Here is a 15,135-nt window from a genome sequence, read left to right on the forward strand (position 1 = left end):
AAGTCATTCCTTAGCTCTATACTAATGGAAAGCACATGCATGTCTTCTCACTTTTTGGTAGCACACAGGACACTAGTCATACTGGAACTTTAGCAGTGCACACTGCATTTGTGCTGCCTGGATTCCAGGCTTCTGCTGTGCTTGCAGATATATCAGTCAGTCTAGACTGGCTTCTTAATAGATCACTGCCTATGTTGGCTATCACTGCAGTGACAACTTTGACAGATGCTTCTCTCTCTGCCAGATGAGTGAATGAAAGAATTGCACGAGAACATTATTTGTCTGTTTAGGAGTGAATGCCCATATATGTTGCCAGATTCTCTCCAGGTAAAATGCTAGAAGGGCCAAATGTCCATTGTTGAAAAAGGATGAGATCCTGTATCTCAGTCTTCCCTAAACTTGGAAGGGGGTGCAAAGTAGGGAAGGGGAGAGAATAGGGTTAATTGGTAGAATATATTAATCGGAAACTTCATTTCAGAATGCTGTCACTTATGCATAAGTTTACATAATATTCTTGGGTAGGGAGAATATTTTTGTTAAGAAAAGAACAAATTCTAAGCAATTCAGTTTTGTTTACATGTTCTATGCCGAGAAAGACATTTGAAAAGGAAAGTGTATTTCTGAGTTTTTGATTTGATGCAATTATGTTGTTTTTTACAATAGTTTGAGGAATATGCTTGGAAGTATACTGCATTAAACTTTGATTGTTTCCTTTTAATGCCACCTTTGGTTATTTCCATACCCAGTGCTAATGTATAGCTCATGGGTAGGCAAACTAAGGCCCGGGGGCCAGATCTGGCCCAATCACCTTCTAAATCCAGCCCGTGAATCAATGTGTTTTTACATGAGTAGAATGTGTCCTTTTATTTAAAATGCATTTCTGGGTTATTTGTGGGGCCTGCCTGGTGTTTTTACATGAGTAGAATGTGTGCTTTTATTTAAAATGCATCTCTGGGTTATTTGTGGGGCATAGGAATTCGTTCATCCCCCTCCCCCCAAAATAGTCCCCCCCCCACAAGGTCTGAGGGACAGTGGACCGGCCCCCTGCTGCAAAAGTTTGCTGACCCCTGGCTCAAAGGAAAGCTAAGGAGGATTATACTAACCTTTAAACATGTAATCCCGTCTGTCTTAACATAAGAACATAATAAAAGCCCTACCTTATTAAGCTAAACACCCATCTAGTTCAGCATCCTGTTCTCACAGTGCCCAGCCAAATGCCTATTGGAAGCCTGCAAGAAGGATTTGAGTACAAGAATATCAAGCTTGCTCTCCGTTCACAATATTTTGTGTGTGTAAGCCAGCTGGCTATTGTAGTTGATTGGCAGAAGTAGTAACCAAGGGAGGGAGATTAACTATGCACAAGAGGTAGCTTGGAATATTTCTAATGCACACTCTATCATATTGGGGTAAAATAATATTTAGTTATTCCAGCCATGTGTGTACACACATACCCTACACTTGGGTAATTGCAATTGTGACTATAACACAAATCAGTTGGGTGCTAGCTTAGTAAAATAAGGTGCCAGCATTTTGAAGAAATACATGTGCTTTGTATTATTCAAATTGATGCTGCCTTTAGCTAGTTCTTAGTTACAGACAAATTTTTGCACTTTATTTACACAGGCTTTGATTCTGATAATTCTTCAGGGGAGTTTTCAGAAGCAATTCATAAAGTCGATGTGGATGCCCACCAAAGTAACAGAACTGGAAGACACAATGGGGATGGACCAGTGCAAGAGAATGGAATCAAGAAACACAGGTATTCTCCAAAGCAGGCTTAACAGCAGTTACCATCTGGTTCATGCAAATCATAGCAGGTTCTTTTGTTTGGACATCCATTAAGCAACCTTGCTACTCCTGGGAAGAGAGGCTTAAATACATCTACAGTGGTACCTCTGGATACACACACCTTTGGTTGCATATCCTTCAGGATGTGAACGCCGCAAACCCGGAAGTATTTTTTCGGGTTTCACCATGCGTGCATGCGCAGAACAGGCAGCTCTGCTTGCTAATTCCTCGGGATCTGGCTTATGATAGGGAATGGAGCCAGAAGCTAGCTTGCTTGTGGGCGGTACTGCAGCCAGAAAATTCCTGTTTGGTTGCTTTTAACAAAAATTATTCTCTCTCTAAAACTTTGACTAATTATTTTTGAAAAGAATAAAACAAAGCAGCTTATAACAGCAGCAGCAACAAAACTAGCAGCAGCTGTTGGTTTTAAAGGCTGTCTCCCACATCATCACTTGAGAACACTATGGATAAATTGAAGATGTGGGAGTCACATATTTTGGAAAGCAGCAAAATGAAGTTTTGTATGTTTGTTTAATCTCCTTGATTAAATAAAATGGGGGTGCCTCACTTGGTTGTGTACAGACACTTGTTACTTACCATATGTAAGCAAGTGAGTGTTCAAGGCTGCCACGTCATGTGAACTGGCCTGGAGTGGCCTTGGTTAGATTGCTGCCTGTTAGTTTTAGTTCAAATAGAAGAGTACTCATATTCTAGTCTAATGCAGTCAGGTGCCCTTGTCACCCTAATTTCACTGTCAAGACTTTTTCTTGCTTTCTTCTGCATGGTTAATACTAGTTCTAGAACCTGCATTTATTTTACTTGCACGTCAGTCTCATTCTTGAATGGATCTTTCATTTCAAGTAGATATACCTAAGATCACAATCTTAGAATCAATTTCTTTGGATTTCCCTCTGGGTGTATTTAAAAATGCATGTAAGCAGTGAGAAGATTGTTCTTGCAACATCATAAAGTTGTGTGGTTTTGACAAAGTGCTGGAATCCTGGATTTGATTGATTGGAGTTCTGCAATTGGTGGGTCTCACTTTGGGATCTGTCTTGATAAAGAGGCATATACTCATCTGCATGAGTAAGGGCATACATTGTTGGGACTTAGAAATGACAGTTGCAGATGGATGCTTTTACCAAAAAGAGTTCAGTAGTGGTTTTAACCTGCCATTCTCTCTCTCACCCCCACTCCCTCTGCAGAACATCATTACCTGCACCAATGTTTACTAGGAGTGATTTCAGTATCTGGAGTATCTTAAAAAAATGCATTGGACTGGTAAGTTACTGTCACATACTGATGTAGTTTACCTGGTGCTTTTGATAAAATTTGCATTGCTTAGTGAGGGCAAAGGTCAAGTTTGCAGATGCAAAATAGAAATACCAGAACTGTTGTGGTACAATGCAGAAAGCAAAGAGTGAAATTGGCTTGTTCTGTTATCTATACTGAAGTACAAAAAATACATAATACAGTATTATTACTGCTCTTTGTTCTGGTAATGAAGGCAGTGATAGTTTTGTAAATTAAATAGCAGCACTTTGGCTCTTCTGGTCCTAATTGCTATTTTTTCCTCTTTTCTCTCTTATTCCCCACCTTTTAAAGTGTTTTTTTTTTGAAGTTTCAGTCTTTTTCTAAACTGATTTTTGTGACGATTTGGTAGGTATTCCTGATACAAATTAAATCCTTAATGTATTGCTCTGTGTTGAGCACACAGTTGAAATATTTCCTCAGACTATGTTTTCACATTGCATTATTTATGTATCTGTGATTATAATTCCATATCTTGAAGATACTGGTTTGTTACAGTTACCCAGCAGTGAGAGGCAAGCTAGCAGGTGATATTTAGCAATAATTTTTCTTTTACCTTTTCATGTTTTCTTGCCATTAGCACACATGACAAGACACCTGGGACATGGATGTTTATTGTGATAGTGCAAGCTTTCTAAATTTTGTTTTAACTACATTCTCTGTATATCTGCTGCTTTCATAGGATTCTCTGGCAGTGATTTTTAGCTGATGTCTCATGCTCCATTATACACCATGCTTCTGCGTTTTATCATAGTTGCTCATGCCCTTGTTTCTTACTCATATTGTATGCATTTTCTCTTGTATTGTTTAGGAGCTGTCTAAGATAACCATGCCCATTGCCTTCAATGAACCCCTGAGCTTCCTCCAGCGGATAACAGAATATATGGAACACACATACCTCATTAATAAAGCATGCAGTCATTCAAACTCGGTAGAAAGAATGCAGGTAATGTTAGCTATCATGCAGCTCTGTCATTCAAATTATGTGTATAGTGCGTTTAAGATAGCTGCCAGCCTACATAGAGAGTTGAGGGGGCTTATAGGAAGGAAGCTTATATGAATGTCCTAATAACTTGCTTATTTGAGTGTTTAGTAATCTGTAGTAAGTATCATGAAAAGGTTTTATGTTCAGGTCACTCAGCAAAGAATGTAGCCATTGCAGAAGCAGCACCTTTTCAAAATTATTGTAAATCTGTCATGAACTGAGCTAAATGGCAGAATACCAGATCCCAGAGGTAACCGTACTGTATAGAAATTAAAATCCCTGAAGGATCTTGTTGCTTTATTAAACCCCAACAATTTTAGTACTCATAATTTAGACATGACTATCCTCACAGCAGGGGCGCGGGTGGTGCTGTGGTCTAAATCACAGAGCCTAGGGCTTGCCAATCGGAAGGTCGGCAGTTCGAATCCCCGTGACGGGGTGAGCTCTCGTTGTTCAGTCCCAGCTCCTGCCCACCTAGCAGTTCGAAAGTACGTCAAAGTGCAAGTAGATAAATAGGTACCGCTCTGGCAGAAAGGTAAACGGCATTTCTGTGCGCTGCTCTGGTTCACCAGAAGCAGCTTAGTCATGCTGGCCACATGACCTGGAAGCTGTCTGCAGACAAACGCCGGCTCCCTCGGCCTATAGAGTGAGATGAGCACGCAACCCCAGAGTCGTCCGTGACTGGACCTAACGGTCAGGGGTACCTTTACCTTTATCCTCACAGCACTAAAAGTTCTTACAAATACAGATTTCAGGGAGGTTAAACTCACCTAATTCAAGGTGACATTAAGTGATGGACCAGTTGGTGGCCCCATCCACTTGTCAAATAGCCTCTTCACACTTGGGGAAGCAAAGGTCCAGCTGGAAGAGGTTCCTCACCTGTGGCTTAGAGAGAAGATTGCATCTCCAGAAGCAATTGGTTATTTTTGTTTAGGGAACCTTTAAATACCGTTTGAGAATAGTAAAGGAAAAGTTATTACAGCATATAAAAATCATAATTGCCAGTTTGGAATTGCCTTTTGTTTTACATTAAGATTGCTTACCACTTTGCATTTTGCAGGCTGTTGCTGCTTTTGCAGTTTCTGCTGTAGCCTCTCAGTGGGAGAGAACTGGCAAACCCTTTAACCCTCTTCTTGGAGAAACATATGAATTAATCAGGTGAGAATTCCAACTTTGTCAGAGTTTTCTTTTTCCTTTAAGATATTCGCATTCCAACTGGCTTGAGCAAAATGGGTTGTAAAGTCTGTTTGGTATTTGTTAATGTAAACTATTCCAAATGTTCGCCAAAACACTCTGATCTGTAGCAGATATGCTGTTCGACCAGCTAATTGTTTAGAAATTGTGCAAAATATGGTTGGATGTTAAGAAGATTTTCTTGAGGCATAAAGAGGGTGCTCAGGAGAGCCCCAGACTATTGGGGCTGCTTATGAACTACACCATAATATCCTACTGGAATCTTTACTGTCCTTTTATGACATTTCTGTATGGGCTCTGGAGTGGGAGATTTTTGAAATCCCAGTCCCCATGTTGTCTACACACAGGCTTCTCTAGCACTACATTGTTTAGCTGATGGTGTGGATAAACATGGATGAAGGGTGTAGAAAACCAGGTGAAAGGGGTTCTATCCAATGTTGTGCTCTACGCATGGGGGGGGGGTTAGGGAGAAAGTCCCATTGCGCAAGCAGAAATCCCTGCATGTGCCAGCTCCTAGGGGCCAAGACAGTTTTGGAGCCCCCTATGTTTTTTTGAGAGGGGACTGGCCCCCTCAATATTCAGAGGGCATTTGGCTCTTCACGATGTCAGGACGTCACACCAGGCCCACTCAGTGAACTCTGATTGGCAGGGTGCAATACCACCCAAAATATTTGCATGTGTATGTGATAGTACTTTGTGTGTGTTGTTTTGTGTGGCAATACCCGAGTCCTCCCCGAGAGAATAAAGACACAAGACACTTGGTATAGGGTTAATGGGCATAAAAGGCCACAACTTTATTGATTACGGATGAAGAGAGGTATTGGCAATAGGCATTGGATCTAACCGACTATATCTGACTCCAGCCCGTTCTGCTGGCAGTCTGTGAAGGGTTAACCACCATTGGATGAGTCCTGCGATGCACATCAACTAGGACCCATCCTGGGGCCACCATTAAGGGCGTGCCCACTGGCCCTCACCTTCCACGGCTTCGGACTTGGCAACGCCCGGACTCCTTAAGGGAGTACCCTTCCGCATTTGGGGGAGGTGATGGCAGCAACCTCCCCCCCCCCCGCACCTGTACCTTCCAGAGAATCCAATGCCTACCGCCAATCGAGCCCCAAGGGGGGGCTCGCCGCCAATACCCTCACAGCCGTAACCAATACCTAATAGCGCCTAGGATGTCAGCAAGCCACACGTCATTTCCAGCATTCGAAAGATGCACGCCATCATCACGGTATAAGGTTGCCTCAGTAAACTTAATAGCAGGGTGCGGTATAACATGTCCATTCAAGGCCAGAACCTTCTTGACCACTGCAATATCCAGAAACTTCCTTGCTTTGTTCACCGCAGCAGGCGAGAAGCAGTCGCGCCACACACGCCTTTCCAGTAGCGAGGACCAAAAGATGGTCATTCTGGGGAAAGCAGCCAATAGTTCATCCAAGTCCTTGTATATAGTCCATTTCAAATCCTGGCCGCTTCGATAAGCCAAATCATTCTCGCCAAGTTGCACCACCAACGCATCAGGAGGGCCTTGCAAGGCCGCCCTAGCCTGCACCGCTGTCAAAAATTCGCTCCAACGCATTCCCCTCCTCGTAATCCACGACACTCTGACCCAGCTTGGCAATCCCAAGTGGGGACCCAACTCCTGGTCATAGGCGCGCGCCCTGGCCCAGTGCACGATGCTGTGTCCAACCAACCAAATGTTAACAAGTTTTCCTGAAAGCAAAGCAGAGGGAAACATAAGATGACAGTGACCAAATGGGGGGGCGCTATTTCGAGGAGCGGAGGTATCCCCTGTACGCTTTGGACTTCCAGCGTCCCAAGTTTTTTATTCTCTCTACAGACAAACCCAGGTGTGCTGCGGTTGTAGCGGCCCCAATGCGAAAGGAATGGGCTGCGAATTCTGACGGAGGGAAGCCGCACGCGTCAAGCGCTTTACGCATGACGCGTGTGAATTGATGTCGGGCTAAGCAAGACCCGTCACGGTGAATAAGGAGTGGGCCCGGTGAGGGAGGTCTCAATTGCAAAAAACGCCTAGTGTCCTTCACAGGACATGGGCCGTGCTGGCAAGTGGCAGGCAGACGTATAAAAGCGCCTTTCCCTTGCTGATCAGTTTTCGATTGCCGAATGTGTAAAACCAGCTCCTCGTCCGACAAGGATAAGTCGGAGAGCATCAAGCCCCTGGTAGCCTGCGCAGGGAGAGACTCACAAACCACTTCGCCCACCCTGAGGGCGGCGAAAAAGGCTATAGAGTATGCCGCCGAGAACAATCTAGCCTCATATTTTGACCAACAAAGCTTTCTGAGTTGCCTATGAATCTGATACAATATGTCAAAAGTTATGGGTTTCCGCTTATCCTTACGAGGGGGCTCCAACCTGCGCCAGCCTTCGAGCGCTTTACGCACAAGGAAATCTGAACAGGGATCAGTTGCATGGGTGGCTTTACAGAAAAAGGAAATAGCGGATGTTTGAATATGTAAAGTTCTGGGTGCCCTGCCCAACCTCCTTAGGCTAGCTAGGTACATCAAAACCTCTTGCGTACTGGGTGGGGATTTTACTCCCGAACCCGAGTTTTTTGCCCGAAAGATCGTAAAGTCAGTCCACGCCCTTTTGTAGGTTTTAAGAGTGGAGGGGGCAACCGACGCCAATACTCCCTCTAAGACGTCTCGTTCCCAAGACTCCACAGGTGTTCCGGGAACGCCTCCGGCAATTGCTGAGCCTCTGGTGCAAGAGAGCGGAAGCGGTCCATCTGGAAACGAGATAATGCGTCCGCAATATCGTTATTAATACCGGGTACAAATTTTGCCGAGAAGTAAATGTTTAACCGCAAGCACAGCAGCACAAAGACGCGCAGCAAGGCAGACACTCTGGGAGATCGTGATGATTGCCTGGAAAGAACGCTGACCACGGCCTGGTTATCGGTCCAGAAGCAAACCCGCCGGTCCTTGAATTCGTCCGCCCATAAGTGCACTGCTACAACTATGGGAAAGAATTCCAGAAATGTTAGATCGCGAATGAGGGGCTTCTTTCGCCACCGGGAGGGCCACTGCTGGGCACACCATCTACCTTTAAAATAAACTCCAAAGCCAAGGGAACCTGCTGCGTCTGATTGCACCTGAAAATCCACCCTAAGCTTCAAGTTATCCTGCCACAGGGAGACACCGTTAAATTTGTCCAGGAATTCCAACCAGACTTTCAGATCCGACTTGACCCCTTTGTTGAGGCGCACACGATGGTGGGGAGCACGCAAACCTGCCGATAGCCTAGCTAATCTTGCACAAAAGGGACGCCCGGGGGATATCACTCTGCAAGCGAAGTTAAGATGACCTAACAGGGATTGAATTTGTTTCAAAGTCACCTTCTTCAAAGGAAGAAGTTCGCATATAGTTTGTTTTAGGGCCGACAACTTGTCCTGGGGCAACCGAGATGTCTGAGCAACGGTGTCCAATTCAATTCCCAGGAATGTAATGATAGATACTGGGCCCTCCGTCTTGTCCGCTGCTAAAGGTACCCCCAGCTCGGCGGCCAGGGCGCCAAAAGCTTCCAAAAGGTGGGCACAATCTGAATTAAGGGCACTCCCACAGAAAAGGAAATCATCTAGATAATGGGTCACGCCCTCAAGGCCTGTCCTAAAACGCAAGGCCCAGTCCAAAAAAGTGCTGAAGGATTCGAATGCGGAGCACGCAACGGAGCAACCCATGGGCATGGCCTTGTCCACAAAGTAAGCTCCCTCAAATTTGAAACCCAACCACCTGTAATCGTGTGAGTGAACTGGCAAGAGGCGGAAGGCTGATTCAATATCGCACTTAGCTAGTAAGGCGCCTTTACCAAATTTTCTAATTAGCTTGATTGCTTGGTCGAAGGAGGCATACCTGACAGTACAAAGCTCTTGGGGAATGCCATCATTTACCGAGGAGCCCCTAGGATGCGATAAGTTGTGAATTAACCTAAATTCACCGGGGCTCTTTTTGGGCACTATTCCTAATGGTGAAACATGAAGATTCTGCATTGGGGGCTCTGAAAAGGGGCCCGCAATTCTATTAAGGCATATTTCTTTATTGATTTTCTTCCTAGCTACCTCAGGCATTTCCCTCACGGACTTTTGATTAGGCGGTTCACCTGAAATTGGGGGTATGCTTACAGGAATTCTAAAGCCTTTGAAGAAGCCCTCCCATAGATATTTTGCTGCCTGCCTATTGGGATAGAACCGTAGTAATGATTTTAAAGGTTGAAGTTTGATGGCAGAAGAAGCCAAAGACAAAGACAAATTAATACCGGTTGGCCGAGGGGCCCTGTCTGCCTGCTGTTCCATTGCGGGGCCCCTGTTGGAAGTTGCCCCTGCCACCGCGAAAGGGCTGCCTACCTTTAAAGCATGCAGTCGCGGGGTGGGCGCCCTGGCACTTCTCGCACTCGTGGCTATATTTGCAGTAGGGTCTCGCACAAGTGCCTTTATTAAATTCCCAGCAAACTAGGCGGTGGTTTGGCTTTTTATATTCAAATTTTCCTGAGCGTGAACCTTCCATATTCTTCTTCTCAATGTAAGGGTTGACATGCTCGCCCCAGAAATTTTGGTCACGCAAATCCCACCGTGTGGAAGATAGTAGGGATGCATTCCTACGAAAATCCTCATCATATAGAAGGGCCGGGCCTTCCCCTGCTAAAGCATAGGCCTTCCGTACGTGAGCCATGTAAGCGAGAAGGTGCATAGCCCTCTTAGGGTAGCACGCCACTATAGTCCCCATGTATACCTGGAACCCATCCAGCCAGTTCTCGAAAGTGCGCTCCGCCCTGGGCTCCTTGTACCTGCGCTTTCCATAAGTACGCTTTTTCTCGCCTTTACCGGTTAACTTTGAGGGTGGCAGGAGGGTAAAAATATCCACATAGTCACCGTTAAGAATTTTTGTCCTTTTTTTACTAGACAAGTGATTTCCAAGTATGAAGTCTGAGGACTCAAATGTGGAAGTTTTTACATCCTCCACCAGAGCGCCATTTTTCCACTCTAATGTCCCATTAAAGGTTTTGCGGTGCGAATTTGCCCGCCTCTCATGTGCCCAGACAGGTAAACCAACAAGCTCCTCCCCCTCTCCCCAGTACCCATCCAAAGTTGACTCCTCATCGGAGCTAGAAGATGAAGTACCTGACTCGTAATCTGGATCAACGTGCTTGGTCTTCTTTGTCTTCTTTTGGCCCGTCTTCTTCGTCTTCTGTTTGCCCTGAAGGTTAGAGCCCTGCCGAGATGGCGTTGCCCCCACCTGGTCCTGGTTATCGCTATCAGATGTAACAGACAGTCGACTGGACCTGGTATCGGATGGCTGGCTCCTCAAGCAATTAGGGGTACCTAGGGACAACTGGGAAACAGGAGCATTACCCTCAGAAGAAGATGCTCCCCGATCGGCCGAGCCAGCAGAGGTGGACGCTGCGGGGCTTGATTGAGACCTGGTCGCCATGCGCTCGGCCTGCCCTGTTATGAAGGAAGACGAGGTCCCGGGGCGCACCCCCTGAGACGCGGGTGTTTCTGCAATAACAGCTTGGGACCCTTCGGAAGATATCCCCTGAATTGTGACTCCTGGTCTTGAAATCTGCTGAAAGAAAGTTTGGAAGCCGGAGAAAAGGTTGGCCACCGCCTCGGGAGGGACGGCAATAGGGGAGACCATTGGGGTACTGGGATTGTCGCTGGTTACAGGCTTCTTCCTTGGAGGAGCGGCTGAGGAGGCGCTCTGCTTCCGCTTAGAAGGCATTGTATGAAAATGATGCTGGCCGATACTTAAGATTGGCTTCAATTATATGTTCCACCAATGATGGAAACAAAATGTGCCTGAAGGCGTTAACAATTAGGAAGCCAGCACCGCACCTAACAATGTTTCAATGAATTAAAGAAAACAAATCGTAACCCAATTAATGAGTGCCACTAATTATTCAACTGAATGAATTAGGCCCATGAATTGCGCCAATTAAAGATAAAACAACCTGAGCAGTCCACCTAAGCGGAACAAATGTTCCTCCGGTATAGCAATGCAGCCTCAATAAGAAGCTAGACTCTGTAACGTAACCAATGAAACTACACTAATGTGATCAAATATACCGCTGATGTGATTAAATAAACCGCTATTTTAGCGCCCAAACAAAGTAATTCAATTAATTTGCACCAAATGAATTAAAATAAATTCCAATTCGAGACCCAGATTGCATACCTAAATAAGGCAAATATTAATGTTGAGCAAACCCCCGAAAAACTACCAGAAAATACTTAACAAAAGAACCTAGGGAATCGGGCGATGCCGCGGCCCAGTTGCAGCCGATAGAGGGGCCTATGGAGGATATGCACAGGAGACTGACCCCCACGCTATGGGCCACAATTCAGCCCCCCCAGCGGCGTGGGAAGAGTGTGTGGTTGACTGCCCGATGAGGAATACAGAGCCCCTAGAACGGCTAATCGCGGGGGAGGGGTGCGCTAGAGATAAATAGGCAGCGATCCAATAAGTAATAACGACCCACCCAAAATGGCGGCCGAGTCGGGCACGTAGCCACTCTCAAAATGGCGGCCCAATAAACAATAAACAAAGGTGACCCACTTAAAATGGCGGCTGAGACGGGCACGTGGCCACGCTCAAGATGGCGGCCCGATAAACAATAAACAAAGGTGACCCACTTAAAATGGCGGCTGAGACGGGCACGTAGCCACTCTCAAAATGGCGGCCCGATAAACAATAAACAAAGGTGACCCACTTAAAATGGCGGCTGAGACGGGCGCGTGGCCACGCTCAAAATGGCGGGCCCAGCCGGGTTAACCTCTGCCCGTGTTCACCGACAAAGCACTACCCCTAAAATGGCGATCGGGCCCTACCGGGCCAAAGGGTTGTGCTGCAAGATGCCAGGAGCTAACGTAAGTACAGCAACCTCCCGCCAAACCCGAGCCTTTTAAACTTGAAACAAAAAACGTTCCGCTACTCACAAGCCCCACCGGAATGGGGGGGAACCCGACGCTATACCGCGTCCCGAGGCGCTTCGGGCACTCGTTGTGTCGCCGAACAAGGGGCAAACCAGCCCGGCGTGAGAACGGTGGTGCTACCCGGGAGGGCGAAGAGGACTGGGGGATGAGCGATCAGGGGTCTCCGGCGCGTCGAAGCGGCGGCTCCCGAACTCGCGGTCCTCCCGAAGTCGCGGTCCCTAAGAGCAAGACGGTGGCGAGGGAAATCCCCCGGCGCGAAGGCACCGGTCGCCTCGGGGCGCAGGAACAGCCCCACGAGCCTGAGTAGCGACAAAGATTCCACCGACGATCCGAAGACAGGGAGCCGGAGCAGTAGGGAGGCGAGCGGGAAGCGCACGCTGAGGCGTCCGAGAAGGGACCAGCCCCCGCCGCTTTCTTAAGGAACCTAAAACCTGAAAAGGAAAAGTGGCGTTTAAAAACGCCGTTTGAGTGATTTCAGCTGGTTTTGCAGTGAGTTCCGCGTTCGAGCCGGAAGGCTGCAGCGATATCCAAAGCAGGAGCCGGGTCGAGGAGAAAGAGGCTGATTCCCCGCCGTGGGCCTGCTTAAATGCACAGGCCACGCCCCCAGAGGAATCGTGATTGGATGCGCCAAGGCGCGTCGCGGCGGGGAGGCAACCAATGGGCTAGGGGGAATGCTAGCCATTCTCCCTTCACGGGAAGTCCTCGAGAGCCCACAACATCTCCTCCCCCTAACGGGAAGAGATTTTATATCCAAGTGCCAAACCAAGAATGCCATTAATTTCCATTTAGACATTTTCTTATTATATCAATGGTATTATGTAGTTTGATGGTGATGATATTGGTACTTACGGTAATACTCAAGTGTCTACCTCACAGTCACAGTGCTTAAAAAGGTTTACTAATAAGTAACATGGGTAGTGGGGCACAGTTATTTCCAGGTGTTGCAAGAGGAGAGCAGTTGGAATGTACAGCAGAATTTCAGAACTGGTATTCTGTCTCATTTATACTGATCATTACCTTTTCTTCTTTGTAGGGAGGATTTAGGATTTAGGTTTATTTCTGAACAGGTCAGTCACCACCCACCTATCAGTGCTTTTTATTCAGAAGGCTTAAACCAAGACTTCATTTTTCATGGATCAATTTACCCTAAACTGAAGTTCTGGGGGAAGAGTGTAGAAGCAGAGCCACGGGGAACAATAACATTGGAACTCCTAAAGTATGTATATATATTTTCTCTTGTTACCTATGTATGACCTCAAAACTATCTCATGTAAATACATAGTGTATTGTGATCTTTCTCTGGTTTGCATAGGCCTGTGAGTAGTTGAGCTTAGGTAATTTGAGTTTTTTTTGCAGTGTACTAAGAGATGAAACCCATATACATAAATTACAGTGTGTGAATTGGTTGAGACTTCTGCACATGATGACACAATCACATGTCTTCAACATTTGGGCCTCATTCCCCACCCCCACCCCTTAGGCAGTTGGCATTTACTGAAACAAAAAAAGTGAATTCTTCTGCTTTTTAAACTGTTGTAAGATATGTGATCAAGAGCTCTGCTGTATTATGGATGACACAAAGTTATTGCTGTCCTGGACTTGGATAACAACTGGTTCAAAATAGGCATCAATTGATTTAACGGTTTGGTGATTTGCCAATAAGAAAATACAAAGGACAAACAGATAAGTCTAAGCACTGCTGGGATACAAAAGATAATAAACTACTGAGATGCTTGACATGCATGGAAAACAGAAATTAGAAATGATGTAATAGCTAAAGTCAAAATAGAAAATATAGAAGACCTTAAGAGCCAAACAGCAAGTATTTCTGTACAGAAATTTATTTGTCTCAAGAGCACATTATACAGTTTAAGCATTCAATACGCAGATTTAAACCTTCACATGCAACCTGTATGTTGTTGCTGAAATCAATATTCCAGCCATATTTATTGATGTGTGTATGTGTGCGTGTTCAGGCTCTCCTAGCCAGGAATTATTGAAGCTGTTGCACCAGGCATAGCTGGTAAAAGTTGCTTCTAGTCACTGAGGCTACATGGGCCTCCAGTGACAAAGCTACAACAAAAAGCACCCTTGTCCAGGGCAGGCAATTTGCCAGTTTCTCAGAAAGAAGTTGTTACACCATTTTAGAGGCATATTCCTCAGTATCAAAGGTCCACACAGCAAATAATAATAATAATAATAATAATAATATAATAATAATAATAATAATAATAATAATAATAATAATAATAATAATGTATTATTTATACCCTGCCCATTCTGGATGGCTTCCAGAAGGATATTAAAATACAATAATCTATTAAACATTAAAAGCTTCCCTAAACAGGGCTGCCTTCAGATGTCTTATAAAAGTCTAACTAAGTTTGTTTGTTTTTTTTAAGTTGGTCTTTAAGGTGCTACTGAAGGATTATTATTTTTTTGCTTTGACTCAGACCAACACGGCTACCTACCTGTTTCTAAAAGTCTGGTAGTTGTTTTTCTCTGGTGGGAGGGTGTTCCACAGGGTGGGTGCCACTACCGAGAAGGCCCTCTGCCTGGTTCCCTGTAACTTGGCTTCTCAAAGCGAGGGAACCGCCAGAAGGCCCTTGGCACTGGACCTCAGTGTCCGGCCAGAACTATGGGGGTGGAGACGCTCCTTCAGGTATACTGGACCGAGGCCATTTAGGGCTTTAAAGGTCAGGACCAACACTTTGAATTGTGCTTGGAAACGTACTGGGAGCCAATGTAGGTCTTTCAAGACTGGTGTTATGTGGTCTCAGCAGCCGCTCCCAGTCACCAGTCTAGCTGCCACATTCCAGATTAGTTGTAGTTTCCGGGTCACCTTCAAAGGTAGCCCCACTTAGAGTGCATTGCAGTAGTCCAAGCAAGAGATAACTAGAGCATGCAC

At 45.7% G+C, this 15,135-nt stretch overlaps 1 protein-coding gene across 7 annotated transcripts in view; it reads left to right on the plus strand.

Annotated features, from left to right (window-relative positions):
* Window positions 1–15,135, plus strand: part of OSBPL2 (oxysterol binding protein like 2) — a 74,651-nt gene that overhangs the window by 45,560 nt on the left and 13,956 nt on the right. For 6 of the 7 annotated variants that reach the window (XM_035121837.2, XM_035121838.2, XM_060277335.1 and 3 more), the window contains 5 exons: window positions 1,624–1,759; window positions 2,994–3,069; window positions 3,911–4,045; window positions 5,145–5,242; window positions 13,261–13,443. In XM_035121837.2, coding sequence (XP_034977728.1) covers window positions 1,624–1,759; window positions 2,994–3,069; window positions 3,911–4,045; window positions 5,145–5,242; window positions 13,261–13,443 — 628 coding nt within the window. The remainder of the gene's footprint in view (window positions 1–1,623; window positions 1,760–2,993; window positions 3,070–3,910; window positions 4,046–5,144; window positions 5,243–13,260; window positions 13,444–15,135) is intronic. The other variant, XM_035121840.2, reaches the window with a different exon arrangement.

The sequence above is a fragment of the Zootoca vivipara genome, chromosome 7 (assembly GCF_963506605.1).
Source record: "Zootoca vivipara chromosome 7, rZooViv1.1, whole genome shotgun sequence".
In the NCBI taxonomy this organism is placed as follows: domain Eukaryota; kingdom Metazoa; phylum Chordata; class Lepidosauria; order Squamata; family Lacertidae; genus Zootoca; species Zootoca vivipara.